This window comes from Capricornis sumatraensis, chromosome 6 (assembly GCF_032405125.1).
Source record: "Capricornis sumatraensis isolate serow.1 chromosome 6, serow.2, whole genome shotgun sequence".
Classification (NCBI taxonomy): Eukaryota; Metazoa; Chordata; class Mammalia; order Artiodactyla; family Bovidae; genus Capricornis; species Capricornis sumatraensis.
This window is the reverse complement of record NC_091074.1, coordinates 31,005,388-31,020,320: the sequence shown is the minus strand read 5'-3', so window position 1 is coordinate 31,020,320 and position 14,933 is coordinate 31,005,388. Positions and strand designations below refer to the sequence as shown.

Sequence of the window (14,933 nt, the reverse complement as noted above, 5' to 3'; positions counted from 1 at the left end):
TGCATGTTTATACATCTTCATACAAGGCAGCTTTAGGCAGTAAAAAAAATTGAGCAAAAACAAAGCCAAGCAAATAACAATCTTCAAAGGGCCAGAAAGCATTCAATATCTTGAGTAAGAGGGGCATAACTGAATAGATTACACTTAATTAAGGTCACTGAAGGGAGTCACTGAAGGGATCCAAGCAGGTGCCCGCTCTCATGATCTCAGTCGTGAGAACTGCGTGCAGCTCTGCTCGCTCCTGTTTTCCAGGAACTAATAAGGAACAGAGAATCCTTGAGAAACGGCACACAAAAGAAAAGAATAACATATTGGATCCCTTAAAGCTGAACATCCCCCGACACCAAGTGAGATTGCTTAGCTGCAGACAGAGCCAGAGCAGGGCAGCAGGCTCCAAGGCAGAGTGCTCACCTAAAAGGCTAGTTGCCAGCTTTGCTAAATCTAAGAATCTATTTATTTGTCTCTATGTTTTTCACTCTCTATGGAGGTTATCAGATTCTGAGGATATAGTCCTATTAACTCACACTGAAAAGAGACTGGGGTACAGACTGGACAGCCACTTCATTCACGTGTGAGAGGTCAGCTGTTATCTGGAAACTTCTAGATGTTAGCTGTTTGGACAGGGCGCCAGGTTCGCATAAGAGATGAGATCAGATGTGAGCTGAGAATTCAAGGAAGGGAAGAGGTCATCTCAGGAAAATTCTATCCAGTGCCCATAGCTGGATGTGTGAATTTTGCCCCACACGGGAACAGCTAAATACTGCCTGCTCATTTGTCCAGGCATTGTTAGAAATACGTGAGGCCATCCAATCATCGCAACAAGCCAGTGGAATAGACAGGATTATCATTTCCATGTAACTGGGGAGAAAGCTGAGGTGCTGAAGGTCATAGAGCCAATGCAGACTGAAGCTGGGACATCACCCAGGCAGTCCTGCCCCATGCCCACTGTCTCAAGCCCTGGATCCAGCCCTCTCCGCTGACAATGTGCCTCCTGTCTTAGAGAAATACTCAGCAAGTTCTTACTTCCCAATTCCCATTCTTCTCTATCACAAAAGTGCCATTCACCGTTCCAAAGACATTACAATCATTACAACAGTACCATTGAAGAGGATGCAGTTCCCCTTACACTTGCTTACTTCCAGTCTTGTCTTTTAGATGGTGTTGTGTTGAGCTCTACACAATCTGTAGAGCTCCTGGTCTGTAGGAGCTCTGGATGTAGGAGATCCTGGTTTGATTCCGAGGTCGGGAACACCTGCTGGAGAAGGGATAGGCTACCCATTCCAGTATTCTTGGGCTTCCCTGGTGGCTCAGCTGGTAAAGAATCTGCCCGCAATGCAGGAGACCTGGGTTTGATCCCTGGGATGGAAGGATCCCCTGGAGAAAGGAAAGGCTACCCACTCCAGTATTCTAGCCTGGAGCATTCCATGGACTGTATATATAGTCCATGGGGTCCCAAACAGTAAGACACAACTGAGCAGTTTTCACTTTCACTTAAACTGGACCTTTGGTCACTTTCACTGGACCTGTTCCCACCCGAGATATTATTTTTAGAAATTATCCTGAAGGATAAAGCTTCCATTTAAAATTTACTCTTACTACCTTTGTTTTGAGAAGATTATCATTTTCAGACACAGTCTTCAAATCCTACATCTACTCACTCTTAGAACTGGCTCTGGGACAGAGCGAGGACTTCCCTGGAGGCTCAGTGATAAAGAATCCTCCTGCCAATGCAGGAGACATGGCTTTGATCCCTGATTTCGGAAGTACCCTGGAGAAGGAAATGGCAACCTACTCCAGTATTCTTACCTGGAAATTCCCATGGACAAAGGAGCCCGGTAGGCTACAACAATCCATGGGGTCGCACAGAGTTGGACATGACTTAGTGACCGAACAACAACAACTTGCTGGACACTCCAGATGTGGCATTACTGCCTTAGAGTCTATCAGGGCAGTCAGGTGTCACAGAATTAGATAAGTTACTTAATTCCACTGTACAGAGCATAGCTAAAGGAGATGCTTAAGATTAATGAGAAGCAACAAGGACACAGAACAGTACAGTGGTAAAATACCACTTATATAATTAATCAGGACTTAGTAAATTAGGTAACCTCTCTGAGTTTTCAGTTTCCTTATTTGCAACTAAGTCGATCAGTTGTGTCCAGCTCTTTGCAACCCCATGTACTGTCTGTCTCCTGACAGGCCCCTCGGTCCATGGAATTCTCCAGGCAAGAATACTGGAGTGGGTAGCCATTTCCTTCTTCAGGGTATCTTCCCAACTCAGGGATTGAATTCGGGTGTCTTGCATTGCAGGCAGATTATTTACCATCTGAGCCACTAGGGAAGCCCTCCTTATTTGCAATCATATTAATAGTTATAGCAATTACCTCAAAGGGAAGTTGTAGAGATGAAATGAAGTGTCTGTAAAACACTTCCCTGAGAGGTTGTGTATAATTAAAGGTTGCTACCATTAATATTATTAAAAATAATCTGTATCTTACAGATTCAATAAAGATGTATCATTAGAAGTTTCGAAAATCATTGCAGCCTCATTCTCCCTGAATATGTGGCAGGATACCCCCTCTCAGGGAACATATAAGGAGATGAGATTGTATTGCACAATGACTGGGGCAACTGTAGTTGGTAGAGAAGAGTGAGACTCACATACGTAGGCAAACTCAAAAATTTTAGGGAAACCAGCACCTAAAGGAGTGGCCTGAAGATTGTAGGTGCACCATGCTTTCCTTTTAACAGATCATCTCAGTGATATTGTTCTCCAACAATGTCTGCAGTGAACTTTAGAACAATTCAGTTGATACTTTTTAAGGTATATACATAATAAACATTTTTAAAGAAGGGACAAAAGGGTCAATAGGGAAAAATAAGAAAAATCAAAGTCTTTTATATCGAATATTTCCTTCTGACCCAGAAAATCCACCATATATCGTACGAATGTTTCTCCCTTCTCTGACCTTAACTAGACTCTCCTCTCCAGGAACAACACAGGAGGTGGGAGAAAAGTGTTACACTGCTGTGTAGATATCTCAGTGGCACACGTGATTTGGAGTCCCCCACCTAGGCACTCATGGCAATAAATGCACATTTTTCATTGGCTTCATAAAAAAAGAGTAGAAAATAAAAGGGGAAAAAATGGCAAAACATAGAAAATCAAAGTTTCAATACTCGATGTTTAAAATGCACCCATCTCCCAAAGTCCTCAGAACTTGCTGATACCTCTCCTTCAGGCAGTCCTGCAGAGGCCCCCAACTTCCCAATGGTCCTCCCAGTTTCTGTGCTTTAATTTACAGAACGTGCTCAGAATGGTACCAGACACATCCTAAGTGCTCCTTACTTATTAAGTCTTCTATTTGAATCTGGTTAGATTATTGTCCGATGTGGTCAGGAAGATGAGGCAGTTCCCAAAGAGCTATTCAGACACAGCTTCATGCCAGTTACCCACCACACAGTGACAGGAGAAATAGCTATTCACTGGGATGACGAGGCCAAGCCTGTTGCAACAATACCAAGTTCTAGACGGAAACATTCCTACATGGCACACAGGCCAGCTGTCCACAAGGACTCACCCCCACCCTCACTGGATTCTTGGTTCTCCTGGACTTTAGGAGCTCAGAGTTTCAGCCAGGAAGACACAGGCGTCTGGCAGGCAGTCAGGAGGATCCTCTGCTCTGAGCACTCAACTCAGCCAGGAGGCCAGGCCAGAGGGGATCCCCAGGCTGGATCCTGAAATCCTGTTTGGCAGCTTGCATTTATTTAGTTTCCTTTTCACTTGTTGCATCAACTTCCTTGCTATTTTTGCCTTCTGGGGTTCATTATGCAACCTCTGATGATGGAACAAAATTCAAGTCGCTTGTCGGTTTTGAAATATGCAGAGGGCTTTGCTTTGGGCTATTTCACTTTAAAGTTCGGAAACTGCCTCAGAGACAGGAAACTCACCCAGAACCCACACCAGGAGACCTGCCCTCATGCCAGCAGGGTGGGGCAGGGGCCCAAGGCTTGTTCAGCAGCTGCAGCCGATGTCATCCTTTTAACTCTCTTCTCAACCTGAGGTTGGCCCGACTCGATGCAGCCCTGACAATGATGGTGGGAATTAAATGAGTCCAGCTCATAGGGCAGCCTGGGATCTGAAGGGAAGAGTAAGTGCAGGCTTGATGCAGACGGGCAGGCTGTGAAAGGGCCAGTCTGAGTGTCCAGCAGCAGCGGGTCTGGCAGCAAATAGTGAGACAAGGTGTGGGCTGCTCCTGCCTGCTCTGGGCCGCCAACCCTCTGATGGGAGCATTCCGAGGGTGACGGGATGCAGAGTGTAGGATCCTCTGGGTGGTTATGTTCTGGAGGAGTTAGAAGAGCTAGGCAGAGAGGGTCCCCGGCAAAGTACCTAGTTCCAGCTTGATCCTCAAGTGAGAAGGACAAACACTGGGCAAAGAGTCTAGTCCAAGGCATATGAAAGACGTGCAGAGCGTGAGGAAAGAGAAACCAGAAAGTGAAAGTGAAAGGCACTCAGTTGTGTCCTGCTCTTTGTGACCCCATGGGCTGTATACTGTATAGTCCATGGAATTCTCCAGGCTCGCAGAATACTGGAGGGGGTAGCTGTTCCCTTCTCCAGGGAATCTTCCCAACCCAGGGATCGGACCCAGGTCTCCCGCATTGCAGGTGGATTCTTTACCAGCTGAGCCACCAGGGAAGCCCAAAGGGAAGGGAGAAGAGGCTGCAACCAGAGGCACTTAGAGCCCCCTGCATGCTGTCCCTCTCCACACCAGGTGGGAGGCCTGAGGAGGGGCTCTGGGCCCACCAGCTGTTGGCTGTGAGCACAGGGCAACCCCCGCCTGGGCAGAGTCAGCCTCAGGTGCTGAGAGAGGGCGAGAGCGAGGCCGCAGCTGGAAGGTGGGAAGACACGCTCTTCCCTTAAGCTGGAGACGGACTTTCCATCACGGTCCTGAAGCTTCACAGGAGCTCTCTAGGTTGCCAGGCAAAATGTCTCAGTCCAGTTTGGCCTATTTTTAAATTTGTATAAATGGTACTTTTTTTTTTTTTTTTGAGTTGAGGTTCTTTTACTCACTTCTGTGTTTGTGCATTTAGTTGTGTTTCTTACATTTTATTGTTATTAACAACTGTAGTGTAAGCATAGGTAACATATTTATTCATGCAAGTTTAAGGGATATTTGGGTTGTTTCTAGTTTGCCACTGTTATGAATATTGTTGGTCTGAATATTCTTTACTTATATCCTGATGCAGATTTACATGATTCTTTTTAGGTTAATTAAGAGTGGATTTACTGGGTCATAGCCCATGCATATTTTCAGCTTTCCTAGGTAATGTTTTTGAAAGTAGTCGTACAAATTAACACACCAAACAGTAGTTGCTCCATATAGTCATTACACTTGATATTTTAGGTCCTTTAAAATTTTAATTTATAGGCAATGTACTTGTTTATCTAAAAATTTGAGAAATCAACCCCAAAATGTTTATATAGTGTTTCTAAAACTGGCCAGAGGGGAAAAAAAAATTAGTTATTTTCATATGTGTGTGTATGAAAATGCAAGGAAAACTTAATAGCAAAGTTTTCTATCTCTACTTTCTATTGAAAGTGGCTATTTAAAAAGTAGCAAATGTCATGAAAAAATTTCATTAATACTTGCAACAATAATAAACCATAAATATATTGGAATAAACCTCAGAAAGAATGTGCAAGACACATAATCAAACTAGCAGCAAAAATTTATTGAGAGACAGTTTTAAAATAGTTCAAGAAAATGGAAATATTTGTTTTTCTTTATGACATGGTTAAGAAATGTTTGCTAAGTAAAATTTGTTCACTAAATAACTCTTGTTTCTCAGGAGGAGGTGGTCTTGGCAGTCTCCTATTGCACGCTCTGATTTCCCTCCTCACTGAGGGAAGATATGAATAAATAGCTCCTTTCCACCTCATCACTTGCTTACATGCCCCTTGCTCCCATGCCCCTTGCTCACTTACAAAAAGAGAAGTTGCTTAATCCTCATTAGTGATCAAGATATTGTCTCACTGTAAGAGGAAAAACTGTTATATTTTTCACTGGCTTCTGGGCATCTATATGAATCACAAATGAAATTATGGACTTGTCAGTTCAGTTGCTCACTCATGTCCTAGTCTTTGTGACCCCATGGACTGCAGCACACAGGCTTCCCTGTCCATCATCAACTCCCGGAGCTTGCTCAAACTCAAGTCCATCAAGTTGGTGATGGCATCCTCTATTGTCCCCTTCGCCTCCTGCCTTCAATCTTTCCCAGCATCAGGGTGTTTCCAATGAGTCAGTTCTTTGCATCAAATGGCCAAAGTATTGGAATTTCAGCTGAGATTAAATATGAAGATAAAGTGACCTGTCAAAGCTACTTTGAAAAAAACCTGAAATCTACACTTTATTCAGATGTCCTTATTCCACCACCTACCCATTCACCCCCGTTGGTTGGAATAACTTCATTTTTATTTATTTATTTAAGGCTATGAGAACTGTGGGATCTTATTAACTAGATTCTCAACCAGAGATCCAACCTGGGTGCCCTGCAGTGAAAGCATGGAGTTCCAGCCACTGAAACTCAAGGGAATTCCAGATCGCCTTAGTTTCTACCCAATATTGTTTTTCTGTTCTCGGATGCTATTTAGAATGGCACATTTTATTAATTTCCATGTTTCCTTAGGCACCTCCAGGCTGTGACAATTTCTCAGTAATAGACTTTTTATGTTCTTATCTGTGGTATCATTTTGAAATGTCAATTTCCAATTTTTTATTGCTAGTGTAAAAAGTGATTGAACTTCTTTTTGGTGACTTGTTAAATTTATTTTAAAAGTCTAATACTTTATATATTCTTTTGTATTTTTGTATGTACACAATTATATCATCTTTAGATAGAAACAAAATTACCTGAGACAGTCAGCAAGGTCACAAAGAACAGGCATATCACAAAGAAAATATCCAAAATGGTCAATAAGCATATGAAAATTGTATGGAACCTTAGAAACAATTAGGCAATATGAGTTACAACTGTAATAAGACATCACTATGCTTCACTAGGGGAGAAGGCAATGGCACCCCACTCCAGTACTCTTGCCTGGAAAATTCCATGGACAGAGGAGCCTGGTGGGCTGAAGTCCATGGGGTCGCCAAGAGTCGGACATGACTGAGCGACTTCACTTTCACTTTTCACTTTCATGCACTGGTGGCCTTGGCAGTCTCCTATTGCAGAAGGAAATGGCAACCCACTCCAGTGTTCTTGCCTGAAGAATCCTAGGGACGGTGGAGCCTGGTTGGCTGCTGGCTATAGGGTCGCACAGAGTCGGACACGACTGAAGCGACTTAGCAGCAGCAGCAGCAGCATGCTTCACTAGAATGGCTAAAATTAAGAAAACAGGCAACACCAAGTGTTGAAAAGAAAGTAATGCAACTAACATCCCATTCTCAGATACTGAGACTATAAATTGGTGCAAACATTTGGAAAATATGTTTGTTATCATCTACTAAATCTGAACATATGCACACTCTCTTACCCAGTTACTTCATCCTAGGCCATACACCCAACAGAAGGCTATAAAAATGTGCACCAAAGGAGAGAGACAAGGATTTTCTCAGCAAAATTAATTATACTGACAAAAATCAATATAAACTCCATGAAGGCAATTGAAAGGTGGTATAAACTCCATAAAGGCAATTGAAAGAGACTGATTAAGAAGCAGTTCATAAACACAATAGCAGGGCATGGGAGGAGGACAAAGGGAAGAAAGCAGAAAAGAGAATTCTTGTTTACAATTCTGCACCCATCCCCTTCTTCCAGTTCCTCACTCTGGTCTTTCTTTCCAGTCTCTGAGAGATGAGAGCACCTGGGCAGGATTTCTCCCTGCTTCAGTTCCCGATAATATCTGTGCCCATTCTTCTGTCCAGGGCACAACCTAGCAGCCTCTCTGCCTGAAGACTTCTCAAATTAACTACAAAGCCACACTCTAGAATTCATGACTGTCCCGAATACATTCTGAGCTGATTTTCCACCATCGATCCCCTTGATTCTTAGCACATAACTTGTCCACAACTTGAAGCTCTTTCTATGTGGTCCCTGCAAACTCGGGAATTCTCCTGGCTCTCTGATCAAGCTCCTCCCTCCATCTTGAGCTGTGCTGGCCACCATGACATCAACCACAAGAGGCCAACTGACCACTTGACTAGTCCAATCTCAGCTGTACTATGACTGTAAAAGTATGTACTATATTTTGAAGGAACTATGAAAAGGATGAATGTAGCTATCTCAATATTGATTTTATATTGGTATGTGTTGAAATGATAACATTTGGATATTTCATGTTCAATAAAATACACTGTTAAAATTAACCTCACTTGTTTCTTTTTCCTCTTTTGATGTGGCTACTAGAAAATTTTTACTTAAGAAATTTAAAATTTTTTTTAAATTTGAAGAAATTATATTTCTTCTGAGCAGTGCTGAATACATTCTCTGGTAGCATATTGGAAAATCACATAAAGGATAAAGATAATGTTATCCTTAGTTTCACAAGTCAAACTTAATTACTATTAAAATGTAAGTATATTTCCTTTAGTTTATTTTTTCCTATATACTTTTATATAGTTGCATTTTATCTACAATTTTATGCCCTGCTTTTGAATATAACTAGGTGCTTTATTTTCTAATAATACCAAAAAAAATTCCTTATAGAAAAATTTAAATGTGAGAAAAGAAAGGGTAAAAATACAGTAACATTTATTCAATTCTTTCAAACTAAATTAAGAAAATCCCTAAGAATCCTATCTCAGAGATATTCTTTCATTATGAGGAAAAGTTAATGTACAAGCAGTTCCCAGGGTACAAAGTGAGGACCTGCTTGCTGCATCCTTACCCTAGTGTGCAAAATCAGATATTTAGATTATTTGAAGTGTGTACAAAATAAATATGCATTGGGCCTCAGTAATTGTCACAAAGGATCCCTATAAGAGGAATCATGGACTTTAATGCATGGTCTGTGTAACATTCATTTGCCTGCGTAGAGATATTCCTTAATCTTTACTTTTTAGTTATATTTGGAATAGTTTGAGATTGTCAAATAAAGCTATAACTTTTGGTTGATAAAGTTATGCAATATCTAGCTGCTTATGGTTGAGGCCTACAAAATATTTCAGATCAACTTAGCTTATACCATTCTATTTTAGATATAAAAATATTTTTTTTCTAAAATCATAAACTCTTAGACATAAAGACACTTTCACAGAATCTAATAATATGGAAAAACAAAGACAAAGATCTTTTCCCAATGAAAGAACCCTGCTGTAATTCAAATTGACTAAGCTATTTTTTTTAGCATTTAGCAATTCACTGAAAATCTACAGAAACATTAAAATTCTTCCAGACTGTATGAAAAGCTAGGAGCTTAAAAGAACAAGAGTTTTAGAGGTAAGTGATCATTTAAATGACACGGGGGGAAAAAAAGGAGAACTGAAACTGGGAAATTCCTCTCAAGAAGAAAGGAGAGCCATCCTATATAAGTAGGCCACACTCAAGGAGGAAGGACATGCACTCTGCAAACTCTTGAAGACTCAGCTTCAGCACCTACTAGCAGAACAGGCAGCCCTGGGCCTGATTTCACCATGACCTACCGGTGCCTCCTCCAGATGGTTCTCCTGCTGTGTCTCTCCACCACAGCTCTTTGCAGGAGCTACAGCTTGCTTAGATTCCAACAAGGGCTGAGCCTTGAGGTGTGTCAGAACTTCCTGTGGCAGTTACCTTCAACTCCTCAACATTACCTGGAGGCCAGGATGGACTTTCAGGTCCCCGAGGAGATGAAGCAAGCACAGCAGTTCCAAAAGGAAGATGCCGTATTGGTCATGTATGAGATGCTCCAGCAGATCTTCAGTATTCTCAACAGAGACTTCTCCAGCACTGGCTGGTCTGACGCCATCATTGAGCACCTCCTTCAGGAACTCTATGGGCAGATGAATCGTCTGGAGCCAATCCAGAAGGAAATAATGCAGAAGCAAACCTCCACTATGGGAGACACGACTGTTCTTCACCTGAGGAAATATTACTTCAACCTCAGGCAGTACCTCAAGTCCAAGGAGCACAACAGGTGTGCTGGGGCAGTCGTGCAAATGCAATTGCTCAGGAACTTTTCTTTCCTGAAGAGCCTAACAGGTTACCTCCGTGACTGAACATCTCCTACCTGTGGCTCTGGGAAGGGACAATGTGACTTTGAGGTGAGACTCCAGCCAGCAGAGGCTCTTGAGGTAAATGACGATGCAATGCACTGATTTCAATGGACAGTTAAAGACTAAGCTGTTTTTAAATTGATTTATGCATTATTTATTTGTTTAAACTTTTATATGGGAAATAAACTATTTATGAAACAAAAGTCAATGTGGCAGTTTCAATGTCAACTTGATTTTCGTGACACCACAGATTAAAAATTGCAGAGCACCTTGCAGACATTCATTGCAAAACAAGCCTGCAGAGTAGTCGAGTTTCTGGCCCCTGCCTTTGAGGAATTTAAAATACAAGGAAGCCATGATGAATGTCCGAGTTATATGCATGCTCTCCATGTATCCACACAGTCTACCCGCGCTTGTCTTGTTCACTTCTTTAAATGTACCAGACAGCTCATGCTGGAGGGCCCCTCTATATGATGTGGGCTTTTTTCCTCTCTCTCTTTTTTTTTTTTTTTTCAGTTGGGGGGAAATGTACACCACCTTACATTTGAGAGTCTTACAAAGTAAGCCTTCTTTATGCCAATAAAATTTGGGCAAATTCCACTTAATTTATCAAATTCTTAGTAAAGTAAATGAAAAATTCTGACCTTCTAAATGTCCTCAGTTGCTCGTACACTCCAACCCTTATTTCCTACAACGTAGTCCTCAGAAAGAGGTTTCAGGAACATGAGTCGAAAATTACTTAAGACTGTCTTGGGGGTCATTAGAAATTGTCAAACATGCTAATTCACTCAATTAAAAATAAGAGAAAAGTCATCTTGAAAATATTAAGTTTACACCTGTGAAAGAAGAGTAAAACGATATTAAATACTTGTTTTAGTACACAGAAAATATAGTTTAAATAAAGTTTAATAAAATGCTACTGTTATATACAAAATATATTTTAATATTCTATGCTTAATAGAATACCTTTTATAAATTTATTATAAAATTGGAAACGTGAAATATTTCATTTAAAATAAGTATATAATTCAATATAAAATTAATTTAAACAAATAAAGTGCTGCGCTTTTTAAAATATTCCTAGTTTTCAGCTATTCAACACTTACTCCCCACACTTCAAGGCCGAATCCTTGAAAGACCCTGAAAATTCCAGAGCATTCCAGGGGCGCACACTTCTTTGGTCCCTGACCCAGGTGGTGGCCGCGTTCCTTCTCACCCCCAGAAAGTCCCCCAAACTGTCCCATGCTTATTTGTCTCCTGGCCACCGCTGACTTCTCCTCTGGCTGCAACGCACTCCCAGGGTCCCATAGCCAGTCTCATCGCCTTGGCTGTTTCTCACGTTGTCCAAAATGGCTCTAAGCCTATAGCCTCACTGACTCCCCCTGGCTCCGCTTTGTGCTCAAGGTCCTCCCATCGTCCCATCTCACAGTCTCACCCCCACCGCCGGGTTTAACTCTGTCCACGCCGCGGTGCCACCGCCCCAAGCCGATTGTCTCATCACCTGTGCTCGCTTTCACTTGGTCCGCGAAGCCGTCCCGTCAACTCGAAGCCAAAAGCCTCAGCGCTGCCACCGTGATTTATTTTGTGCCCAACGCCTTTCCATCTTTGCACAGCGAATAGTCTCGTCGCCACTTCCAGGGTCCCCTGTGTGGACCACACCCATCCGTCGTCCGGTGGTCTCATCCCTCCGCAGGGTTTAACTTTGTCTCAAAGCTGTCCAATCGTCCCACCACCAGTGTTTTTCGCCACCGTCACGTTTCACTTTGTCGGACTCCTCCTCTCAGAGCCAAGCAGGGCTCCCCTGTGTGAGAAACGCCCTCCCATCAGCCCACAGCCAAGAGTCTCATCGCTTCCGCTGTGCTTCACTTTCAGCACGAAGCCCTCTCATCTTCCCACAGCGAATAATCTTACCCACCGCGGCATCTAAAGTGAGTGCAGTGCCGCCCCAGTGCCTCACAGGCTCTCTCATTGCGATGTCTGCACTCACTCTGTCCTCAAGACTTTCTCAACTGTCTTATCTGCAATGCTGAAGATGTGCTGGAGCATCTAATACATGACCAATGTGGCATCTTCCTTTTGGAACTGCTGTGCTTGCTTCATCTCCTCAGGCATCTGGAAGTCCATCCTGAACTCGAGGCAATGTTGAGGAGTTGAAGGTAACTGTCACAGGAGGTTCTGACACACCTCAAGGCTCAGCCCTTGTTGGAATCTAAGCAAGCTGTAGCTCCTGCAAAGAGCTGCGGTGGAGAGACACAGCAGGAGAACCATCTGGAGGAGGCACCGGTAGGTCATGGTGAAATCAGGCCCAGGGCTGCCTGTTCTGCTAGTAGGTGCTGAAGCTGAGTCTTCAAGAGTTTGCAGAGTGCATGTCCTTCCTCCTTGAGTGTGGCCTACTTATACAGGGTGGCCTTCCCTTCTTTCTATTTGAGAGGAATTTCCCACTTTCTGTTCTTCCTTTCAGTTTCCCCGTGTCATTTAAATTATTAGTTGCCTCTAAAACTCTTTTTCTTTAAGCTCCTTGCTATTTTAGTTGATATATACCATGGGGGAAAAACATATAGAACCTGAGAATTTCTAGTGTTTTTTAAAATTTCAATGAATTGCTGAATGTTAAAGAAAAATATAAGCCAAAATTTTTGAACTACATTATTATAGGATTCTTTCATTGTGAAAAGATTTTTTTGTTTTTCTTTTCATATTATGAGATTTGTGGAGAGGAGGCCTTGTTTGTAAGAGTTTTCTTTTTCATGAGAATTAGGTTTAATTCCCAAATCTGCTATTACCAAACAATAATACTCGCAGTTTATGATTTTAAAAAGATACCTATTTTTTCCTATCTGAAAGAGAACAATGTTAAACTAAGTTGATGAACAATAAATACATGATATATGTATGATTTAAATATAATACATGCAGTTTATGATTTTAATAAAGGCACCTATTTTTTTTCTCTCTAAAACAGAGTGATGTTCCTAGAGGGGTGGGAGAGGTTCCAGAGGGAGGGGAGATATGTATACCTGTGGCTGATTCATGTTGCTGTATGGCAGAATCCAACACAACATTGTAAAGCAATTATCATTCACTTAAAACTAAATATATTTAAATAAAAAGAAAAAATAATGTATATAAAAATCAAAGTAGAATGTTGTTAAATTAAGTTGTTCTGAATTTTTTTGGAGGCCTTAGCCATAAGGAGCAAGACATCACATAACTTTATCAACCTTCTTGTTTTTCAGTCTCTAAGTCGGGTCTGACTTTTTGCGACCCCATGGGATGCAGAATGCCAGGCTTCCCTGTCCTTCAGTACCTCCTGGAGTTTCTTCAAACTCATTATCACTTCATGGTAAATAGATGGGGAACCAATGGAAACAGTGACAGACTTTCTTTGCTTGGGCTCCAAAATCAGTGCAGATGGTGACTGCAGCTAGGAAGTTAAAAGACCACTTCTTTTTATATGAATGTGCAATTTAAATTTTTCTGGAGGCCACATCAAAAGAGTAAACAGAAAAAAGTTAATTTTAACAGTATATTTTACTTAACAATATAGCTAAATGTTATCATTTCAACATAAACCAATACAATATTAGTAGTGAGATAGGTACATTCTTCTTTTCCATAGTGCCTTCAAAAGACAGTACATGCTGTTAAGTCATAGTACAGCTCAGGCTGGACTAGACAAGCGCTCAGCTGGCCACATGGGGCTGTCGGCTCCACGGTGACCAACACAGCTCAAGATGGAGGGAGCAGTAGGAAAACAAGATCAACACTAAAACTCAACCACTTCTTTTTATATGAGCAATTAAAACTTGGAAAATGACTTTTAAAAATGATACCATTGACAATAACATAAAATGTCTACTACTGAGAAACTGTCATACCAGAGGTGCCTGAGAAGACGTGGCAATTAAAGGTAAAGGGGCATCCTAAGTGACATCCCAGAAAGAAAAAGAACATTAGGTAAAAACCGAAGGAGACCTGGGAATTCCCCGGAGAGCTAGTGGGTGGGACTCCATGCTTTCAGGGCAGGAGGCCCGAGTTCCACCCCTGGTCAGAGCACTAAGATCCCACAAGTCTCAGAACCAAAGATAAGAAACTCAATAAAAAGTTGCTACAACCAGAGTGTATGTGGGAGGGGAGCGGGGGGAGGGAGAGGCATTAGGAGCTCTTCATAAAGTGTAGACTGGGTAATTTTTAATAATAGTTTGTGACTGGACTGGCTCTTTGTGGCAGCAGGCGGGCTTTCTCCAGTTGGAGCAAGCGTGGGCTGCTCTCTGGCTGAGCTGCTCGGGCTTCTCCCTGCGGAGCTCTCTCCTGCTGCAGAGCACAGACTCCAGGGCCCAGCTCAGTAGTTGTGGGGCACAGGTGCAGGGGCCTCTCAGCACATGTCATCCTCCCTGAGCAGGGCTGGAACCCAGGTCCCGTGCACTGGCAGGTGGATTCTTAACCACTGGCCCACCAGGGAAGCCCTAGACTTTAATCCTTTTCAATGTAGCATTGAGAGGCCCAATTACGTTCCCTTTTGGCCTCTAAGGACAAGTCTATAATTGAAATTTGATTCAAATTAGATGGCCAGAAACTAATGAAGAATTGAAGCTTTCTCTGTTACATTGAGATTGTCTTTTTTTTCATCTTGATCATCAATAAGGATTAAGCAACTTGCCCAACTAATTCTTCTGAGTGAGCAAAAGACATGTGAACATGTGATGAGGTGGTCAGCATCCTTGAGAAGGGAATACAGAGTCT

General features: G+C 42.2%; 1 protein-coding gene and 1 pseudogene across 1 annotated transcript; one reads left to right on the top strand and one right to left on the bottom strand.

Annotated features, from left to right (window-relative positions):
• The window catches only part of LOC138080679 (interferon beta-2-like), a 77,738-nt pseudogene extending 65,256 nt beyond the window's left edge, over positions 1–12,482 (bottom strand).
• Positions 9,633–10,193, top strand: LOC138081433 (interferon beta-2-like). Its single transcript, XM_068974579.1, has one exon. It carries the CDS (start codon positions 9,633–9,635, stop codon positions 10,191–10,193), a length of 561 nt encoding a protein of 186 aa, XP_068830680.1.
• Positions 12,483–14,933: the final 2,451 nt, after the last annotated feature.